Source organism: Mauremys mutica, chromosome 9 (genome assembly GCF_020497125.1).
Source record: "Mauremys mutica isolate MM-2020 ecotype Southern chromosome 9, ASM2049712v1, whole genome shotgun sequence".
Lineage (NCBI taxonomy): Eukaryota > Metazoa > Chordata > Testudines > Geoemydidae > Mauremys > Mauremys mutica.
In genome coordinates this window covers 4,380,363-4,398,352 of record NC_059080.1, presented here as the reverse complement: position 1 = coordinate 4,398,352, position 17,990 = coordinate 4,380,363, and the positions used below count along the sequence as shown (strand labels likewise).

The 17,990-nt window shown below is 45.8% G+C and overlaps 1 protein-coding gene across 2 annotated transcripts in view; it reads left to right on the top strand.

Annotated features, from left to right (window-relative positions):
* Positions 1-17,990, top strand: part of GPC3 (glypican 3) — a 267,204-nt gene that overhangs the window by 167,985 nt on the left and 81,229 nt on the right. For both annotated transcript variants that reach the window (XM_045031070.1, XM_045031071.1), the window contains exon 5: positions 5,248-5,373. In XM_045031070.1, coding sequence (XP_044887005.1) covers positions 5,248-5,373 — 126 coding nt within the window. The remainder of the gene's footprint in view (positions 1-5,247; positions 5,374-17,990) is intronic.

Genomic DNA, 17,990 nt, shown 5'->3' with positions numbered 1-17,990 from the left:
TGATCAAACACTCTGTCTATAAGCACCTAGAGGATAACCAGGTGATAAGGAATAGCCAACATGGATCTGTCAAGAACAAATCATGTCAGACCAACCTAATTCCTCCTTTGACAGGATTACTGGCCTAGTGGGTAGAGGGAAGCAGTAGATGTGATATATCTTGATTTTAGTAAGGCTTTTGACAGAGTCCCATGAGACAGTCTCACAAGCAACCTAGGGAAATGAGGTCTAGATGAAATTATTATAAGGTCAGTGCACAACTGGTTGAAAACCATACTCAAAGAATAATTATCAATGGTTTGCTGTCAAACTGGAAAGATGTAAGTAGTGGGGTCCTGCAGGGATCTCTCTTGGGTCCAGTACTATTCAATATTTTAATTAATGACTTAGATAATGGAGTGGAGAGTATGCTTATAAAATTTCCAGATTACACCAAACTGGGAGGGATTGTAAACACTTTGGAGAACAAGATTAGAATTCAAGACAACCTTGACAAATTGGAGAATTGGTCTGAAATCAACAAGATGAAATTCAATAAAGACTAGTGCAATGTACTTCACTTAGGACGGAAAAATCAAATGAACAACTACAAAATGTGGAGTAAGTGGCTGAGCAGTAGTATTACAGAAAAGGAACTGGGGATTATAGTGGATTTCAAATTGAATATGAGACAACAATGTGAGGCAATTGTGAAGAAGGCGAATATCATTCTGAGGTGTATTAAAAGGAGCATCATATGTAAGAAATGGGATGTAATTGTCCCACCCAGCTCAGTACTGGTGAGGCCTTGGCTGGAATTCTGTGTCCAGTTCTGGGTGTCATGATTTATGAAAGATGTGGACAAATTAGTGGGAGTTGTATAATTTAAGGCCAGAAAGGACCACCAGATGATCTCGTTTATTATTATATTATTATTATCGTTAGACCTTCTGCATAACAGCCAGCATAAAACAAAGTATTCCAGCCCCCAGGACATTAGACTATTATGTGCCAAAGAAGAGCAACAAACCTGATAAAAGTTTTAGCAAACCTGACCTGTGAGGCATGTTTAGTTTTGAGAAAATAAAACCGAGAAGAAATGTGAGAAGTGTCTTCAAACATGCTAACGGCCCTCATAAAGAGGAGGGTGATCAATTGTTCTCCATATTCCCTGAAGGTAGTACAAGGATTATGGGTTTAATCCAGGAGCGCCAGAAGCTCCCTAGAAGTGGGAGGCCACTGATGCCTAAATTGTGTCCCCACCCCCTGTTCCACTCCTTCCCCTTGAGCCCCACCCCCCTTCTCGCTCTTCTCCACCCCCTTCCCTGTTGCTCACCCTTAAGACAGGTAAAATGTGATGGAGTCACATGGCCCCCCTGTTCCGGTGTCCCTTGCTTAATCTGCAGGAAGGGAGATATAGAATAGATATCGGGGGAAAAGCTTTCTGGCCAAAAGGGTACTTAGGTTCTGGAATAGGCTTCCAAGGGTGTCAGGGATGGTCTAGGTTTACTTGGTCCTGTCTCAGCACAAGGGGCTGGACTAGATGAAATTTTGAGGTCCCTTCCAGCCCTACATTTTTATGGTTCTGTGGAACTGAATAGTGTGGGAAAGAAGTGAAAAGAAAGGGGAGACGGAAAAGGTAAAGAATGAGGGAAACCCAGGTAGGTAAGAAAATCCATCCCACTGGAAATGTTGCAAGTCTTTGGTCCATCTCTGTCTCCAGAAGGGTAAGTCTAGGGCTAGGGATGTAACAGAGACTAAACCACCTGACCAGAGTTAGAAAAATTGGGGGTGGGGAGGAGAAAGGAACAAAATGAAAACTGGGGGGTCGAGTAGAATCAATGGGGAAGCTGGGTTGGCATGGGGGTTAGATGCACTGGAGTGCCCTGCACCGTGCCATGGACCTTGGGCGAAGGTTTCCAAAGTGACTAGTGATCTGAGTCCCTCAATTTTTTGGGTTTCCACTTTCAGGCACCTTAAATGGGCCTTGTATTCAGAGGGTGAGTGCTCCGCTTCAGTCGTGCCATAGGGAGCTATGTAAGTGCCATGTAAGGTGAGGGCTGTTTTTCTCAAGGGGCAGCAGTTCAGCACAGAAATGCCATGAGAAGAATCTTGACTTATTTCGGCCTCCCGGATGGCCCCATGAAGAAAATAAAGCCCTCCAAGAAATGCATTAAGAAATGCATTGGGGGGAGGGATAGCTTGGTGGTTTGAGCATTGGCCCACTAAACTCGGGGTTGTGAGTTCAGTCCTTGAGGAGGCCATTTAGGGATCTGGGGCAAAAATCTGTCAGAGACAGTACTTGGTTCTGCTAGTGACCACAGGGGACTGGACTCAGTGACCTTTCAAGGTCCCTTCCAGTTCTATGAGACAGGTATATCTCCATATATATTAACAAATGGCAATAGGGTGACCAGACATACCGATAAAATCAAGACTGTCCCAATTTTGAGGAGTTTGTCCCGCGTCCCAACCAGAGTACAGTTGGGACACCATTTGTCCCAATATTTTGTTTCCTGGTCTTCAGCGGCAATTTGGCGGAGAGTCCTTCAGTCACGGACAGTCTTCGGTGGTATTTCAGTGGCTGGTGCTTCCGTCTTTGGCGGCAAGATTTATTACCCACTGCTGAAATACCACCGAAGACCGTCTGTGACTGAAGGGCTCTCCGCCGAATTGCCACCGAACTCCCGGACGGGTGAGTGTAAATAAAAAAAAACCCTTCCCCCCCGTGGCGGTCCTGATGTTTTCCCCTTAACATCTGGTCACCCTAAATGGCGACCACAAAATACTCTAGTGCCTGCCAAAAGTGAAGACATAAATCATCCCGTGTATTTTTGCAGGGGAAGATGCTCAGGCTGTGTGATGTGTTTTTAATGACATTAGCAAGGCTTTTCTCTTTAACTAAAGCTTGTATATTGGTGGAGATGAGGAGATAAATAGCAGCATTGACATCTTCCAATAGCCAGAAAAGCTGCATTATGTTACTCCTCATCAATACTGTAGGGGAAGAAAAGGAATCGTCTTCCGCTCTCTCTCTGTTAGCAATAGAGGCTGTGTGCACAGGCTGTGTGAATCTGATTATGGGTGAAAAGCTGTATGCCTTCTTAAAAATAAAGAAATAAAAAACGAAGGCTCTTTTTGATAGCATCCAGAGATCTTTCTCTTTGTTTTGTCTGCCCCCAGCTGGGTGGTTTGTAGCTCACAGCTAATCTCTGTAACAGCTTACTTCAGTCTGAAGTGGATTCACTGCTTTTAAAATAAGGAGTGGTACGTGCCCAAGGGCAGACTGTACCAGTCCAGGGATGATTGACATTGCACGAGTGCCCACAGGCTCCAAGCGGGTTCAGAGGTGCTAGGCGCTGTACAGACACGCACAAGAAGATAGTCCCTCGTCCCAGGTCGACGACATGCTTACAGATCAGGAGACAGCCAAAATACAAAGGAGGAGGGAAAGGGTGGAAGGAAGGGCACCATCGGGTCTGATGCACACGCCTTGTGGTTCAACAATATCGATGTAAGGTATTGAGCAAATCTCAGCATCCCCCTTCCTTATGGAGCTTAGATCTCCACCCCCTCACCCGGCCCATTAACAGAGTGCTCCTGCAGCCCCAAACCCCATTGCTTTATAGGCTACGCTCTGATCTTTTCATGCATTTTGCCTTGATTTATTTTAGTTATTTTCCATTTGTTTTCTCCCCCCTTCCCGCCCCCGGCCCTGAGTTAAACACACTCACTGCTCAACCCCTGTTCTCCCTCCACCCTGTGACGACCCCTCGGTCCCAGCCTTCAGTGCAGAGTCAAAGGTGCACTTTGTGGATGATGCCCTAGGGAGCAAGCGGGAGAGTTTATTGCCACCGCAGGACTTAAATGGAGTTCTGGGGGAGGAGGGAGGCGACAGAGACGGTCACAAAGTACCTCAGAGCCTAGGGGAAGGTGTGCTGCTCTGGGAGCCACGAGGCCTTGCGTCCAAGTAAGGTTCTTGTGCCCGTCACAGCTCTCGTTGATTGAAGCACAGAAGAGTTTTGCACGACAGCTGCTTGGTGTCCCTATTTTTTCCCCATAAAGGAGACATCCCCAAGCTGAGAACAGCTGAACATCCTGTTCGGTCTCCCCTGGCTGCATGTCCAGCAGCTGCCAGAGTCTTCTGGGGTTCAGGCCCCTTCCCGAGCAGTGGTGGTGCTGGGGCTCCTGCTCCACATTGCTCTGTTGTAGGCTAGCTGCCTGGATCCAGTGTGCTAGAGCCAGGGGCTCTGCCCAGTTCACATCCACCCCACCTTCTGCATCTCTGGCGACAGCTGGTCTCCCTCTGCCCTCCTGGAGAAAAATGTCTATGCTGCTGGCCCCTTCGATTGCAGGAAGCAGATGGGACTCAGACCTGCATCTGCAAATCTCTCACAGTCAGACATGTGCAGAGACCAACCGGCTTTTGCAAAATCATGTAGTTGTATGTCTTTCTACCCTGTGTGCAGCAGCAGAACCTGAGTCTGGAGTCATCTGTCTGGAAATTTGGGCCTTTAATCTTGATGTTCTCCGGTAAAGCAGCTCGTTTGGATTCTTAAATCTGCCGGAGCAATCTATAGGGCGAGAGCAAGAATGGGCTCATCTAAAGCCCCAGAACTGAATACATCCCATTTCGGGAAATGTGTCCAGGACTGAATTTGGCTCATTGTTACATATTACGTAGCATGCACTGTGCATGGACGGTAACTGCCTCCGTTATCCACTTGGCCACGTTGTACCACAGTAGTTACAAATTCGAGCCGTCACCTTGCAGCCACAAGTGCTTAACTTTACATGGGTGAGTAGTCCCATTGACTTGTGAGGCTACTTGTGTGTAAAGTGAAGCACGTGTGTAAATGTAACCTACTGATAAGTGCGTGTTACAGGTCCCAGCTACTGAGCCGTAGCTCTTCAGCTCAGACTGTAGCAGCTCATGCTTTTAGCTCTGGAGGTCCCTGATGTAGTCCAGCCAAGGAGATGACTGTCACCTAAGTGTTTGCAGGATCAGGGCCATCAAGCCCACTGCTTCTTGCAGCCTTTGAAACCAGGGGGAATTTTGCCTCACTAAGGAATGCTTGAATCTGCCATTTGAGAGTAGCTGACATGACATGACTAAATGACATAGAGAGTGTGATGCAGAGTGGCAGAAGTCTCCATAAACAAGGCTGATGGTTGCTATAAGCAGCCGTGTGAGGCCTGCTGGTAAAACATGCTGAACTGATGATAATCTGTTCCTCTTTAACTTGTACCTTTTTGCTTTCTTTTCAGGGAGCTCATTATGAAACTAAAATCTCACAGCAGTTTCTATAGCAGCTTGCCGGAGTACATCTGCAGCCACGGTTCTGCTGTTCAGAATGACACCCTTTGCTGGAATGGACAAGAAATTGAGGAGAGGTGAACAATTCTTTTTTTCTCCTCAGTGCTCCTCATAAGCAGTTAAATGTGCATGTACGTGTTTGTCGGACTGGGGCCTACTGAATTCATTGATGTCTGAGGTTTCTCAAATAGCTTCACTGGCAATCTTCGTTATTTATACAAAACTTAAAAACGATCAGGCCAGAAGCTGAGTCTGCTGCGTGATGTTTAGCAGAGCGGGGCCCAAAACTACCTGTGGGGAGGAGCAGAAGGTTACTCTTCATGCGTTATTGAGCTGTGGGAAACACATGCTGCTGTGACCCAGTGGAGAATAGGGTGGGTGGGTGTTGACCAGTCAGGAACAAGGATGAGGAACAACTGCTTTACTAAGCAACACTCCCTTTGGTAAGGGCTTAATTCGGTGACAATTTAGGTATCAATGAGGTTGTAGATACCTTTGTACCTTTGGTGTGGTTTCACACTGATGGTTATCTGAGCTACTGAGTTTTGGTAATACATCTTCTGGGTCTGTGCTGACTTTCTTTCAACTTGAACATCTGACCTTCATTCTAGAATGAACCATTAACATTAGGAAATAGACAAATGCTAAGTAGGTTCCCTGTGGACGTGGTAATATCTGAAAAACCCTCAATTCTGTCCTCAGGTGCACTTCAGTGTGGACTGCATACGTGCATGTGTGTGTGGGATTCGGTCCAAAGCGTGCAGTTGTTTTCCTTTGCATGATCTACTTGCACTGTGACCAATAGGAGGTTTCTGCTGATGGTTCTTTAAATAAAAAGTCTTGAGCGCTGGGCCAAATTCATCCTTGGTGTCACTCTGGGATGTCAGCAGAGTGTTTCTTCCCCATTCTGTTTTCTCCTGCTTCCATATGTAATATATTAAGTACATTCATTGCTTCCCTGGGTGTTGTGACAATTATCTGTGAAACTGATGGTGAATGACAAATGCAGGGTTAATATTAGAAAGGAAAACGCTGTGATAATGAAAAAAACCTTTTTTGCAAAACATTGGCCCGAGAAATGTTCAAGAATGTATGAACTCAGCATAGTAATGCTTATTATAATTACACATAATATCACCAGACTGCTCTTCTAATAACCCTACTTTGCAAAATGTCCTTTACTATTAAAGTAGTTTTCATAAGGAAAATAATAGAAATAATATCAAGACATGGCAAAAATAATGTAGAGTGTAAAGTATGGCTTCTTCTTGGTTGGTAACCTCAGGAAATAATTAACTTGTACTTGCAGTACTGACCCGAAACACTGAAGGGACCAGAAAATGACATCAAACTATTTTTTAAAAGATTACTCAAGCATTGCCGATTATGCATTTAATAATATGACGTTACTTTGCCTCAGGAAAAATGTGCCCTCTGTCTGTACCTTCTTTTGGAAAAACTTTCGTCTCCATGCCTAATGAAAAGAACAATTCAAAAAGGATTTGAAAAAAAATATTTCTCTACTTCTTAATTAAAAAGCACATGAAATCATGCTATTAAACACTGCAGCCTGGAGAATGTGAAATGTTTAAGTACAATGAGGACTTTGCAGATCAAGAAAGAAATTCTACATTCTTGGTTCTACTGTCCTAACTTAGACCACACAGAGTCCCAGTGAAGCCAGTGGTGGAGCACTGTGCTGTCAGTGTGGGTCCTGGTTTCAGACTCAGATGATTACCCATGTTGGCAGAATCAATATGGCTCCTTACGATGGAATTTCTTTTTCAGCTTAAAATACCCAGACATGTACATTTAAAAAAAAATGTTAAAAGGTCACCCAAGTTGCAGAGTCACTCACTTAGAAATTAGGAAAGCCCTGAATGAAGGTTGCCTATGCAATCCTAATTTGGCCTCCTTGTGCGTATGCATCATGATGCAGTCTTCAAGTACAGGCTCACATAGTCAGGGGCGGCTCCAGGCACCAGCACGCCAAGCGCGGCGGCTTGCCTGCGGAGGGTCCGCTGGTCCCGCGGCTTCGGACCCTGCACATAGTATTTGTTCTACAAGACACCTGCCTTAGTCAGGGCACAGGATGGACAATGAATGAGATGGAGCTGGAGGGTTGCAAGAAGAAAAGGGATGCATTTTGTGGGTAAGGCGTCAGCCCACCAAGAGAAGAGCTGGGTTCTATTCCTGACTATTCCAGGCTCTGCCACAGATTTGTGATGTGATGTTGGGTACAGCTGTATCATATGGGTATGGACAAAGGGGCCAAATTAAGGGTGAAAAGGCAACCTTAATTCTGACATTTACTTGAATGCTTGACTTTGGAACCTGTGTGAAAATTCTATTATGGCAGTACCTAGGAACCCCAATCAAGGATCAGGGCTCCATTGTGTTAGGTGTTGTATAGACAAAAAACAAAAAAGCCCATCTGTGCCCCAGAGAGCTTACAGTGTTGGTGTAGGACATGACAGGTGGCTGCAAAAGACAGACAGGGTGGGAAGGGGGGTTGGGAGGACGGAGATAACAGTGATGTGAACAGAGTTTAGCAGAAAAACAGAAGTTTCTCTTCCCACTTGCCTGCCACTGAATTAATAATGAAATGAACAACTTTGCAGTCCCATGAGGAAAGCTATCTCCTGCACTGCTCCTCCTCAAGTGAACACGCTGCTATCTGTCGGCTTCTCCCTCCCACTCTCTCTTGTCAAGCACACATCACCTCCTCTGCCAGCTGATCTGAAATATTAACCACCACCCTCTTCAGAGCCCAAGTTTAAATGTTTCACTCTGAGTCAAGTGGCAGTGATGGCAGACGAGTGCGAAAAATCGGATCCCCTTGCAGAGATGTCAGTGGTGTCCTCTGGAGGAAAGACCAGCTGCTCTGTGTAGCAAACCACTTGCTAACTAGTCATGAATTGGTGTGGATGGTGGCTTGCATAGCGGCTGCTTTGCATCTGTCCTGCTGGAGAGGCAGTACTGAGCTGCAGAAAACCTCAGAAAGGACCAAGGTTTCATGGAACTCACATACATGATCAGAAAATAGGTCATCAACGTTGTGTCTTAGATTGATTTACCTTCTTCCCGCCTCATGTTTTAAGCCTATACAACCCGAACATGTCTCGGAATGACTGTCTGACTTCTCCTTGGGTTGGGGGTGTTTCCCATAATGGAATTAGAAATAGAAACTAATCTGAATAAAGTCACACTGATAAAAAATAAATGACTCTTCTCTCCTCATTCCCATTTACAGAATGAGTTTTAAATTGAAATAAGAATGATCTCATTGGTTAATTACTGTATCTGAGGTGTTGAAGGGTGACTAGTGATTCTTTTTTTGCTGCCTCAATTTTGGGGGTACCCAAATTGGGATCCCTTAAAGGGGCCTGTTTTCAGAACATGCTCAGCCCCTTCAAGGTGTGTCTAGTTGGGCTCCCAAAATCACTAGTCACTTTAAACAGTCTTGGACTTTATTTTCCCCAAACGGGGTGAAACCTCAAAACCATCAGCTGTACACGCCAATTCTTCTGGCATAACGTCACCTGTCCGTGCGCTAGGCTGATACTCGCTTGTAATTTCCCCCCAGACCTGGCTTTCAGCTTTTTACAAGAAATACTGAACGTTGGAGTCAGCTTCCGGATATTAGTCATTTATCCGCTGGTAGCCATCCTATGCAGCTAACTACGGGGAGAGCTGAGAAGAGAAAGTCCTGACCTGGGGTGTCCACGTACTTAGAATGCAAAAATTCAGTCACCTCAGATTTATATTTCTCTCTGTTTTCCTGGCTTTTTGATGCTGCAACCCAGATGCAATGTTTGCCTGCTCAGATACTCATGAGTGAAGTGTACAGCAGGCTGGACAAGAATAGACTTTCTTTCTTCCTTGTAGTTAACCTGCTCCATGTACCAGAGTTGGACTGGAGCCGGCAGAGACACATTCATAACTGCTACATTGCTAAAAGAGTCCTGATACTATGGAGAAAATTGTCTAGGGTCAGGTTTTCTGATTACTTAAGCCTTATCCACATTAGGGACGATTCATTACAAGAGTCCTACCCTTGCTAACCAGGGGTTGGCACCACCATGTTGCATGATGGACACTTGACAGAATTACCATACTTAGTGATGGACATTGTTGGGGGATTATGTCATTCAGTCATTCATTTTTTTGAAAAAATTATCATGGACCTCAAAATCTTTACCACGGACATAGTGCTGACCCCTGTTGCTGACACTGGTGCATCCATACAGATAAAGTTTCTCTGCCTGGACCCATTTTTAATTCCATGTCAGTTAAAGCTGCTCAAAGCTGTTCTAATCAATGTGGTATTTAAAAAGGTGGCGGTTCAAAGCTGCCAGGGGGATTGAGCTATTACACGGAGTGCTGGGGAGCTGTGGGCAGGTGATTCAGTTCCTGGGGTGTGATAGTAGCACAGTTACGTGATACGTTTATTTGTCACATCCATGTATTTGGTATGTGTGAGCACGTTTGTCTGTGGTTCTAGATAATTTCTATAGGATCTGAGGCTGCTGTAGTAGCCACAACTCTAATAGGGTATCTTAGCAGAAGGGGCCTCTAGGCGTTTGTCTGGTGTAACCCTCTGCATTGTGGCAGGATTTATTGATTATTCTTAACCCATTTTAACATGGGAGTATCTAGTCCTGCAATGAACAGCATGTCCACACCCTCCCTTGTGAGCTTGGTCAAGTGCCTTGCTCCTGAGGATAACATTTATCCTACAATCTAACCTAAACTGGCCCTTCTGCTCCTTAAACCTCTTCACTTCTTGTCCTCTTGGTTAGTACTGGCTCTGTCCTGTTTATAATATTGCTTTACGTATTTGCAGACCGCTTCATGTCCCTCCTTTTCACAGGCTAGATATGCCCAGTGCCTTTAGCCTTCCCAATGGCTCTGATTTCCCAAATCATTTATCAAATTTTTCATCTCTCTCCTCTTAACATCCTCCAGTTTGACTGAACACGACACTCCCTTTTTGGCCTAATTATGGTTTAGCAGGGTGGATTGTTTGTCTTGCTTTTCCCTCTGGTGTTCCCGTTAGTGCAGTGTGCAATGTTGTGCTTTTCACAAGTACATCACGTGGTTGACTCCATATTCATTGCTACCGTAGATCCTTGGGAGTGGCAGAGAGAGGGATGATTGCAGGATGGGGAGCCAGGAACCCCTGAGTTCTAACCCCCGCTCGCATACTAGCTCATACTGGGTATTTGCCTGAATTTCCCCATCTGTAAAATGAGGTAATAAATACAATGGATGAAAATCTCCTCTGCTATATGTCATACCACTGCTGAAGTCAAAGTTGTTATGCTTATTTATATCAGCCGAGGAGCTGACCCAACATTTACCTACTCACAGGAATGCTTTTAGGATTAATAAATTGCTGTGTAGATGACAAGCGTTGTCGATGATAAGAATTTAGTGTTCCTATTGACTGACTCATCCCATTTTGCATATTGGATTATTCTTTCCATTGTGACCCACTTTGTATTTCCCTTTATTGAATCTGATTTTATAGACTTCAGTCTATTTCTCTTATTTATCAAGATCATACTGTCCAGATCCGAAAATAATTTGTTCTCCTTCCTAACTTGGTATCATATGAATTTGATTAGCGGGTTGTCATCCTGATGGCCCCTTGCCTTGTCTTATTTTTGTAACATCAGCTGATGCAGCTCTATCAGGAAGTACATGCATGTTGCAAAGATGTGCAGTCTTCAAAAGAAGTTGATTTTCTAATCAGATGCCCTGGGCATGAGTGTCTTCAACTGTCCAGTTGCTACACAGTAGGGGAAAATATGCTGGAAGTACTAAGAAAAAAGAAATGCGTAACAAAACTCTCCTCTAAGGTATATTAAAATGTGTTAGACTCTGATGGGAAGCTCAACCTTCGCAGAAAAGGCCCCTTCACTGTGCACTTGCCAGCCTGTGAGAAGTATTGCTGTGTTTTATAGAATAACTTTCTAATTTAAGGTTTTTATACAGAGTGTCAAGATTTCACAGCATTTAATTTTTAAAGCCTATTAGAAGTTTAGATTCTTAAAGTTTAATAATCTGCTTATACTGGTATATTCCTTTAAAGCTCCTCTGAATAGCACGTCAGACACATTTATCCGTTGCAAAACTTTTAAGCAAATTATGCAAGTATTATCATTTCAAAGCTGTACAAGACAAATTCTGCATTAACCTAAGTTATCTGTGTGTCTCTTAATCCTCACTCCTTTTATACCATATCCAAATTACCATATTCCTAGCACCCCGCTAAACTATCCTGATTTCACTTCCTGCAGGGAAAAGTTTCAGATTTCCTTTTTATTACCAATATATTCAGGGGTTTTTAATTGTACAAATAATAAACAATAAAAGCACAGGAGGATGCACAGGAGAGAAAACGTGTGTATTGTAACAAGAATGACTCCATGCCAATAATGAACCTTCAACTCATGAAGAGGACAGTTATTTCTGGCAATGTTACAGAATATCAGGCACAGTGGAGTCCCATAAAGGAAGGGGATTTTATAACTTTTTAGATACATAAAACAAAGTTTCCTAGCATATGTAAGCTTTAATTAGGCACATGTAGTGGGTTGTTCAGTGGTTGTTCCCAGAATGGAGATCATGGATCTCTCTCTAGATACATTAAACGTACTTGTTGATCCAAAGGCCGACCAAAACGTCCGTCATTAGTATGTCTCTAACGTTGTTGAACTACAGTTAAACGAAGTGATAAAGAGTTTGTACCATCCCCAATGTTGCCAACTCTCATGATTTTATTGTGACTCTTGCCATATTTGGTGGGAGTGTTTTGTTTAAAGCCCCCGCGCCTGGAGTCAGGCTATTACCTGAGAATCTCAGCTCTTATTTAAAACAGTGTCAGGAGTGCTTACCAGCCAGATGTGATTGAATGGCAGTGCCTGGCAGGGGTGATGCACACCCCTTGGTTGTCCTGTTGCGACAGTCAGTCAATGGGGCCGTACGTCTGAAAGGAGGGCGTTCGTTCGGTGGCCCAGGTCCCTGCAAGAGGCTGTTGGTGTGGCTGATTGGGACTCAGGGCAGTTAAAGTTACCAAGCAAAATAGAAAAGACCCCCCTTCCAGTTTTGCTTGAGGTCTGGCAATACTGTATCCCACAGGAGAAGGTGAACACTTGAAAGATTCCGGGCCAGGCCCCCAGCTGGTATAAATCGACAGCGCTCCATTGGCTAGAAGAGGTCCTGCAATGCAGAGCACCTTTTGATATTGCAGAATTGATATCTCAGGATCCATTCCTTTGGGTCCTCTTTCCTTAAAAGCCTTGCCTACACGTGGGGCAGTCGGATTCTGTTGCATTTGGTGTCCCCCGGCACTACCAAGAAACGAAGGTTCATTGAGGAGCATCAGAGTGAAGAAATCAAATATACCAGACAGGACATTCTGCTTCCTTCTAGCCAGCTTAAAATGTGTGGCTGCATTAGAATAAATACTTTGTAGCCAGGAGGCAGGCATTAATTAATTGGTGTTTGAATGAAACCGTTACTTTCCTCTTTCATATATAATACTTTACATTTGACTTGCAGGATTATTTTCTGTAAATCATACATTGCACTTCAGTAATTTATCTCCACACTGAGCACAGCCAAGTTGGCTCCAGCTCTCTCTCTGCATTTCAATGCTAAAGCAGATTCTGTGGGGAAGAAAAACACGCCACTACATTTATTGTCATACGTTTAAAAAACATTTTGTTGTCTGGACTCCCATGAAATGAAAACCTGGAGGTAAAACTTGCTGGGACCCCACTGGTTAAAGCTAATAGAGCTGGAGTGGGAAAGCATTTTCAAAGGTGAGAGTTGTGGATGGATGCGGGGGTTGGGGCGAACCCCTTATTTGAGTTTAACACCAAATATTTATGACTTACGAATGAAAGCTCGATATGTAACCCTTGCAAGGCTTTAGCTTGGTAATGTTTTCATCGTGTGATTATCTTTAATTATCGTTAGTGACAGCCATGTATCAACACGCTTATAACAACGTGACATTTCTCCTTTTAAGATTATCTTGTGACAAACAGTAGCTCCTACCCGGGAACTCTGGGAGGGAACCCCGGGTTACTTTGCTGAATGACATCCTACTACAGGGTGCCACATCAAAAAAGGAGGGATCTTTGGTTTTGTGCTGCCTATGAAGTGGAGGCCGGGCATATGCTCCTGTTATAGCATCGGTGCCTCGAAAGCCAGGGCCCCTGTCGGAGCTCGGAGGACTTTAATAGTTTATGCCAGATAGTATAATAGTCTGTGCTGACAGTGTTCTTAGAGCAGGGGATCTGTATCAGGGATTGTTAGTGCTCGGGTATGGAACAGACGCATCTGCAAAACAGCTCAGGTTCAGTGAAGATGCCTACACTCTGCAGAGCTAATTTGGAAACGTTCTGCATCCGTCACTAGGTGCCTTTCTGCATCTGTCTTGCCTTCGTCCCTTGGTCAGTTTGGCCTGGAGACTTCCCATTGCTCTCACTCGAGGCAATGCAGCAACAACCTGGCCCTCTTTGGCCCTAGTTCAGAACGGCACCTAAGCACAGGCCAAATGCTGGCCCTGCTCCGCAAAACACTTGATTCTTAGACAATAAATGTGCTGTAAATCTATAAGGTGAGGTCATGCAGTCCCTGCTTGTGCAGTACCATGGCCACTGTCATGCTAATTAACGCTCAATACACTCACTTGCTGAGTTGAATGGAAAGACAAAAAAGGAAGTTACTGGCAGGATTCTCCTAAGTCCCAGAACCCTGGGAAAAGTAGGGTGTGTTTGCTGTTGGTTTGCCTGTACTTTTATTTTCAGTGAGTATGGCTGCAGGGCTGGCTTTAGGACTCAGTAAGCCCTCTAGCCGTTGATGGCTGTCAGTCTTGGGAGACCAGGCTGCAGGGATGGTGCCCGCTGCCCTTTCCAGGCAAGCTGGGATTTCAGGACTGTTTTTCCTCCTTCCCTTACTGAAGCTAAGTTTCAAACTCTTTCGGCTCACACACGATCTTTGGGTGTGCTCAGAAAAGATGCCCAGGCTCCCTTCATACTGTCCTGCCACTCCTTAGGTGCAGCCAGGCTTCCGGAAAGCCATGACCCCTAAGCTGTGACACTGATGGGGCTCTGCCATTGACCTTCCCTCCAGCTGAACTGAGAGAATGGAAGCCCCGGCTCCGCAGTCCAGCCCTGTTCAGCAAAGCATGCTAATCATCATGGGTACGATTTTCAAAAGCACCGAGTGAGTTAGGAACCCAAGTGTCATTTTCAAAAGTGACATAGGAGTTCAGGAAAACACGCTAATCATCACAGGTAAGATTTTCAAAAGCAGCGAGTGACTTAGGAACCCAAGTGTCATTTTCAAAGGTGACGTAGGAGTTCGGCACTTAATCACCGTTTGTGCCTTTGAAAATCTCTCCCTGAGGATCACTGAAAGTCAGTGAGACTTTTGGAAATTTTACCCGAGGTGCTTAAAGTTAATAGCAGGGCAGGTCTGGATGCTTGTGAGCAAACCAGCTCTCTTTAGGTTTAGTTCTGTGCCCGTGAATTAATTGCTTGGGAGAAGGAAGGGCTGCATTGCCTACCCATGGATTGAAAGCCTGGTGCATCTGGGTACAGGCCAGGTAGCAGGACAGTTCTAGGGAGAACCCCCCAAGGGGAACCTCCCGGAGTTTCCACCCAACATTCAGGTCCTCTCTCATGGGTTTTCCTGTGCGGGAGGGTAGCGTGGCCATTAGGGTTTTCTACATTGCATCGTAAACCTGGGTCTGTGGGACCTCGGCTTGTGGACTCTGTGTTCCCAAGCCCATGTTTGAGCATCCTCACTGCATTGCAAAACTCAGGTTTTACAATTGTGGGACCCACAACTGTGCTAACGTCCATTCTGTGGGACACTGCACAGACCCTCTGACTCGGGTCTGCGGCTTGAGCTGTGTCCACACTGCAAAATATAGGGCTTGGATCTGAGTCTCCGTGCGACTCGGGCTATGACTCCCCCCTTTAGCAGGGTCCTAGGACCCGGATCCTGAGCGCTCACTGACCCAAGTCAGACTGATTTGTGTGTGGATGGAAGGGGTGCTTAGGCTCAACCCTTAGTGCGCAATGAAGACATATTCTCTGTCTCATTGGTAGCCTTTGACTCCAACCCTGTCTCTGATGGAGTTAACCAGGGCCACTCACTGTGCCTTCCATGTTGTCCCCATTCACTGAACGTTCGCCACTGGACATTATGTCCCCTGGCCCTACCACATCTACGGTGCTCTGTCATCTATGGTGTACTAGAGTGCAGAGATTCTGGTCTTCCAACCCTTGCCCAGACAGAACTCCCATTGACTTCAGCGGGAGTTTTGCTGCTCAGGGATTACAAGAGCTGTTTATTTGCATGGGTTCCTTTGATTTAGGTATGCTCCAAACGGGGGCTCAGCTCTGCTCTTGTTGAAGGCTAAGAACCCAGGAGTTAAATCCCACTGAAACTCCACAACACTTTTCAGCAACGCACTTTAATGTTCTGTCTCCGCATTTTAAAAGTAGCTTCACATAATGACAGCAAAGGTGGCAATTTCGTAGGCATCTAAAAAGTCCGGCCTTTACATGTTCATGTTGCTAACGTAGTTGATAGTTTTATAGAAGTGTTGGCTTGGTTTAGTTGTGTTCTGTGATTGTGTGAAAAAATAACAGTTCTAGCACCTCAGTCCTGCAGACATTTATGCATGTGTGTAAAGTTAGGCACAGATCTTGCAGGAACACGTGTTTGAGTGTAATAATTAAATGGTTTTATGCATGTAGTAATGTGTCTTTCCACAAGATGGTGCTCGGAGAATATTGATTCTGATGTAGTGTGTGTTTGTTGAAAGCCAGCTAATTATTTAGAACCGTTTGTTATTTCAACCTCAGTGGAAATCATGAGCTCAGTCCAACAAAGCATTTCAGCACATGCTTAACTTTCAGCAGCCAAGTAGCCCCTGATCATGTGCTTAAGTGCTGTGCTGCGCTGCAGCAGTGCCTATTATTTTGTGTGAGTATCTGTATTTGGTACTTTCCACCAAAGCTCATGGTGATTATCCTGCTACAAGACTTTTCAAAATAGAAATGGAGGTTTGTGTGTTTAACGTTAAACGTTGAATCCCACATGAATCGTGCACAAGTTAATTTTTTTATAAAAGCTGTTCAAGAAAGACGCACGATGTTTTAATTGTACTTTGGGTAACACCCCGGTACAAATGTGGCAATTCAGAGTGCTACAAGAGAGATTACATGTATAGGCAGGGTGGCCTTGAGGTGAAGGCACTCGACTGGGACTCAGGAGATCTGCTCTGGCTCTTTACAGACGCCTTTGGCCAAGTTACATAGGGCCTGATTGAAGGCCACTTAACAACATGCTTCACTGTTAGCACGAGCTTCAAGGCAAGCGGTGATTAAGTGATTTCCAGAATGGTGATCGGTTTTAAAATTGGGTGGAAGTACGTTCTTGAATTGTGACCTTGCTCTCTCTGCCTCAGTTCCCCATCTGTAAAATGGAAACAGTTGTCGTGTTTGCCTGGCCTTTTTTGCCTTGTGACTGCGCTTCGGGGTACGTCGACACTGCAGCTGGGAGTGAGCCTCCCAGCCCGGGTATCCAGACACGCACCGGCTCTGCTCAAGCTAATGTGCTTAGAAATAGCAGTGTGGCTGTGCCACCTGAGGGGCTGGGTGGGCTGCAGCCAGCCTGTGCCGCAACCTCCGCGCTTCTGTTTTTAGCTCGAGTAGAGCTAGAGCGTGCCTGTCTGCCCGGGCGGGAAGAAACGCTGCCCGCTGCGGTGTAGACATCCGCTGACTGACTCTCGCTATGTCTCTGCACAGCCGCTGCCACCCTGGGGCCCTGATCTCAGCTGGGGACTCTCACGTAACACTACGGGGTGTCGGATCTCATGTAAATCAAACGCAGGCAGTTCTGAACAGCACTTGCCCTGAAACCTGGCCCCGGTTGTATTTGAAAAGCGGCTAATATTTCAGGCTTTGGGGCCCGTTTCCTAGTGCACTCTTGTAAATCTGCAGGAACGCCAGCGGCCCTGGGGGGAACTGAGCACAGATTGTGGATGTCATGCTGTTAACTGGGCCAAACCCAAATTCCGGGTCCCTTTGCTGAAGCCGCCTCCCCTCCTCCTCCTGTCACTCAGCGCCGAACATCCCACTCGCTCCCTGTTGTGAAGGCCTGTGAACCTGGTGTCATCTTGGACGCCATTCCCTTCACGTCGGGCTGGTGTCCAAATCTTGCTGCTACTTCCTCCATACTATTCCCAACCCCTGACCTTTCCTCTCCATCCACACAGCTGGACTTCCCAGGCCTTCCCCGCCTCCCATCCTGACTGCCGCAGCGTCCTTCTCCCTGGGCTTCCGACACCCACGTCGCCCTCTGCAACCTGCACAGCATGCAGCTGCTCTGACCACCTGCTGCTACCCCTGCTATGAATTCTCCACTGCCTGGCTCCCCCTCTCCACTGCAGCTGAGCTTCTTGTGCTTGCCTTGCAGGTCCTACCGAACGCCACCCTTCTCTGCCCTGGGCTGGCCTCACATCCCCTTCCCACCCGCTGCGCCCTGCCAGGGCTGCCAGCCCCATGGTGGGGGGGGTGTTTGCTTCTCCTGCAGCTGTCTCCTGGCTTTCTTACACCCTGGCCCCACCTAGCCTCCTTTAAATCCCCCCTGAAGTCCCACT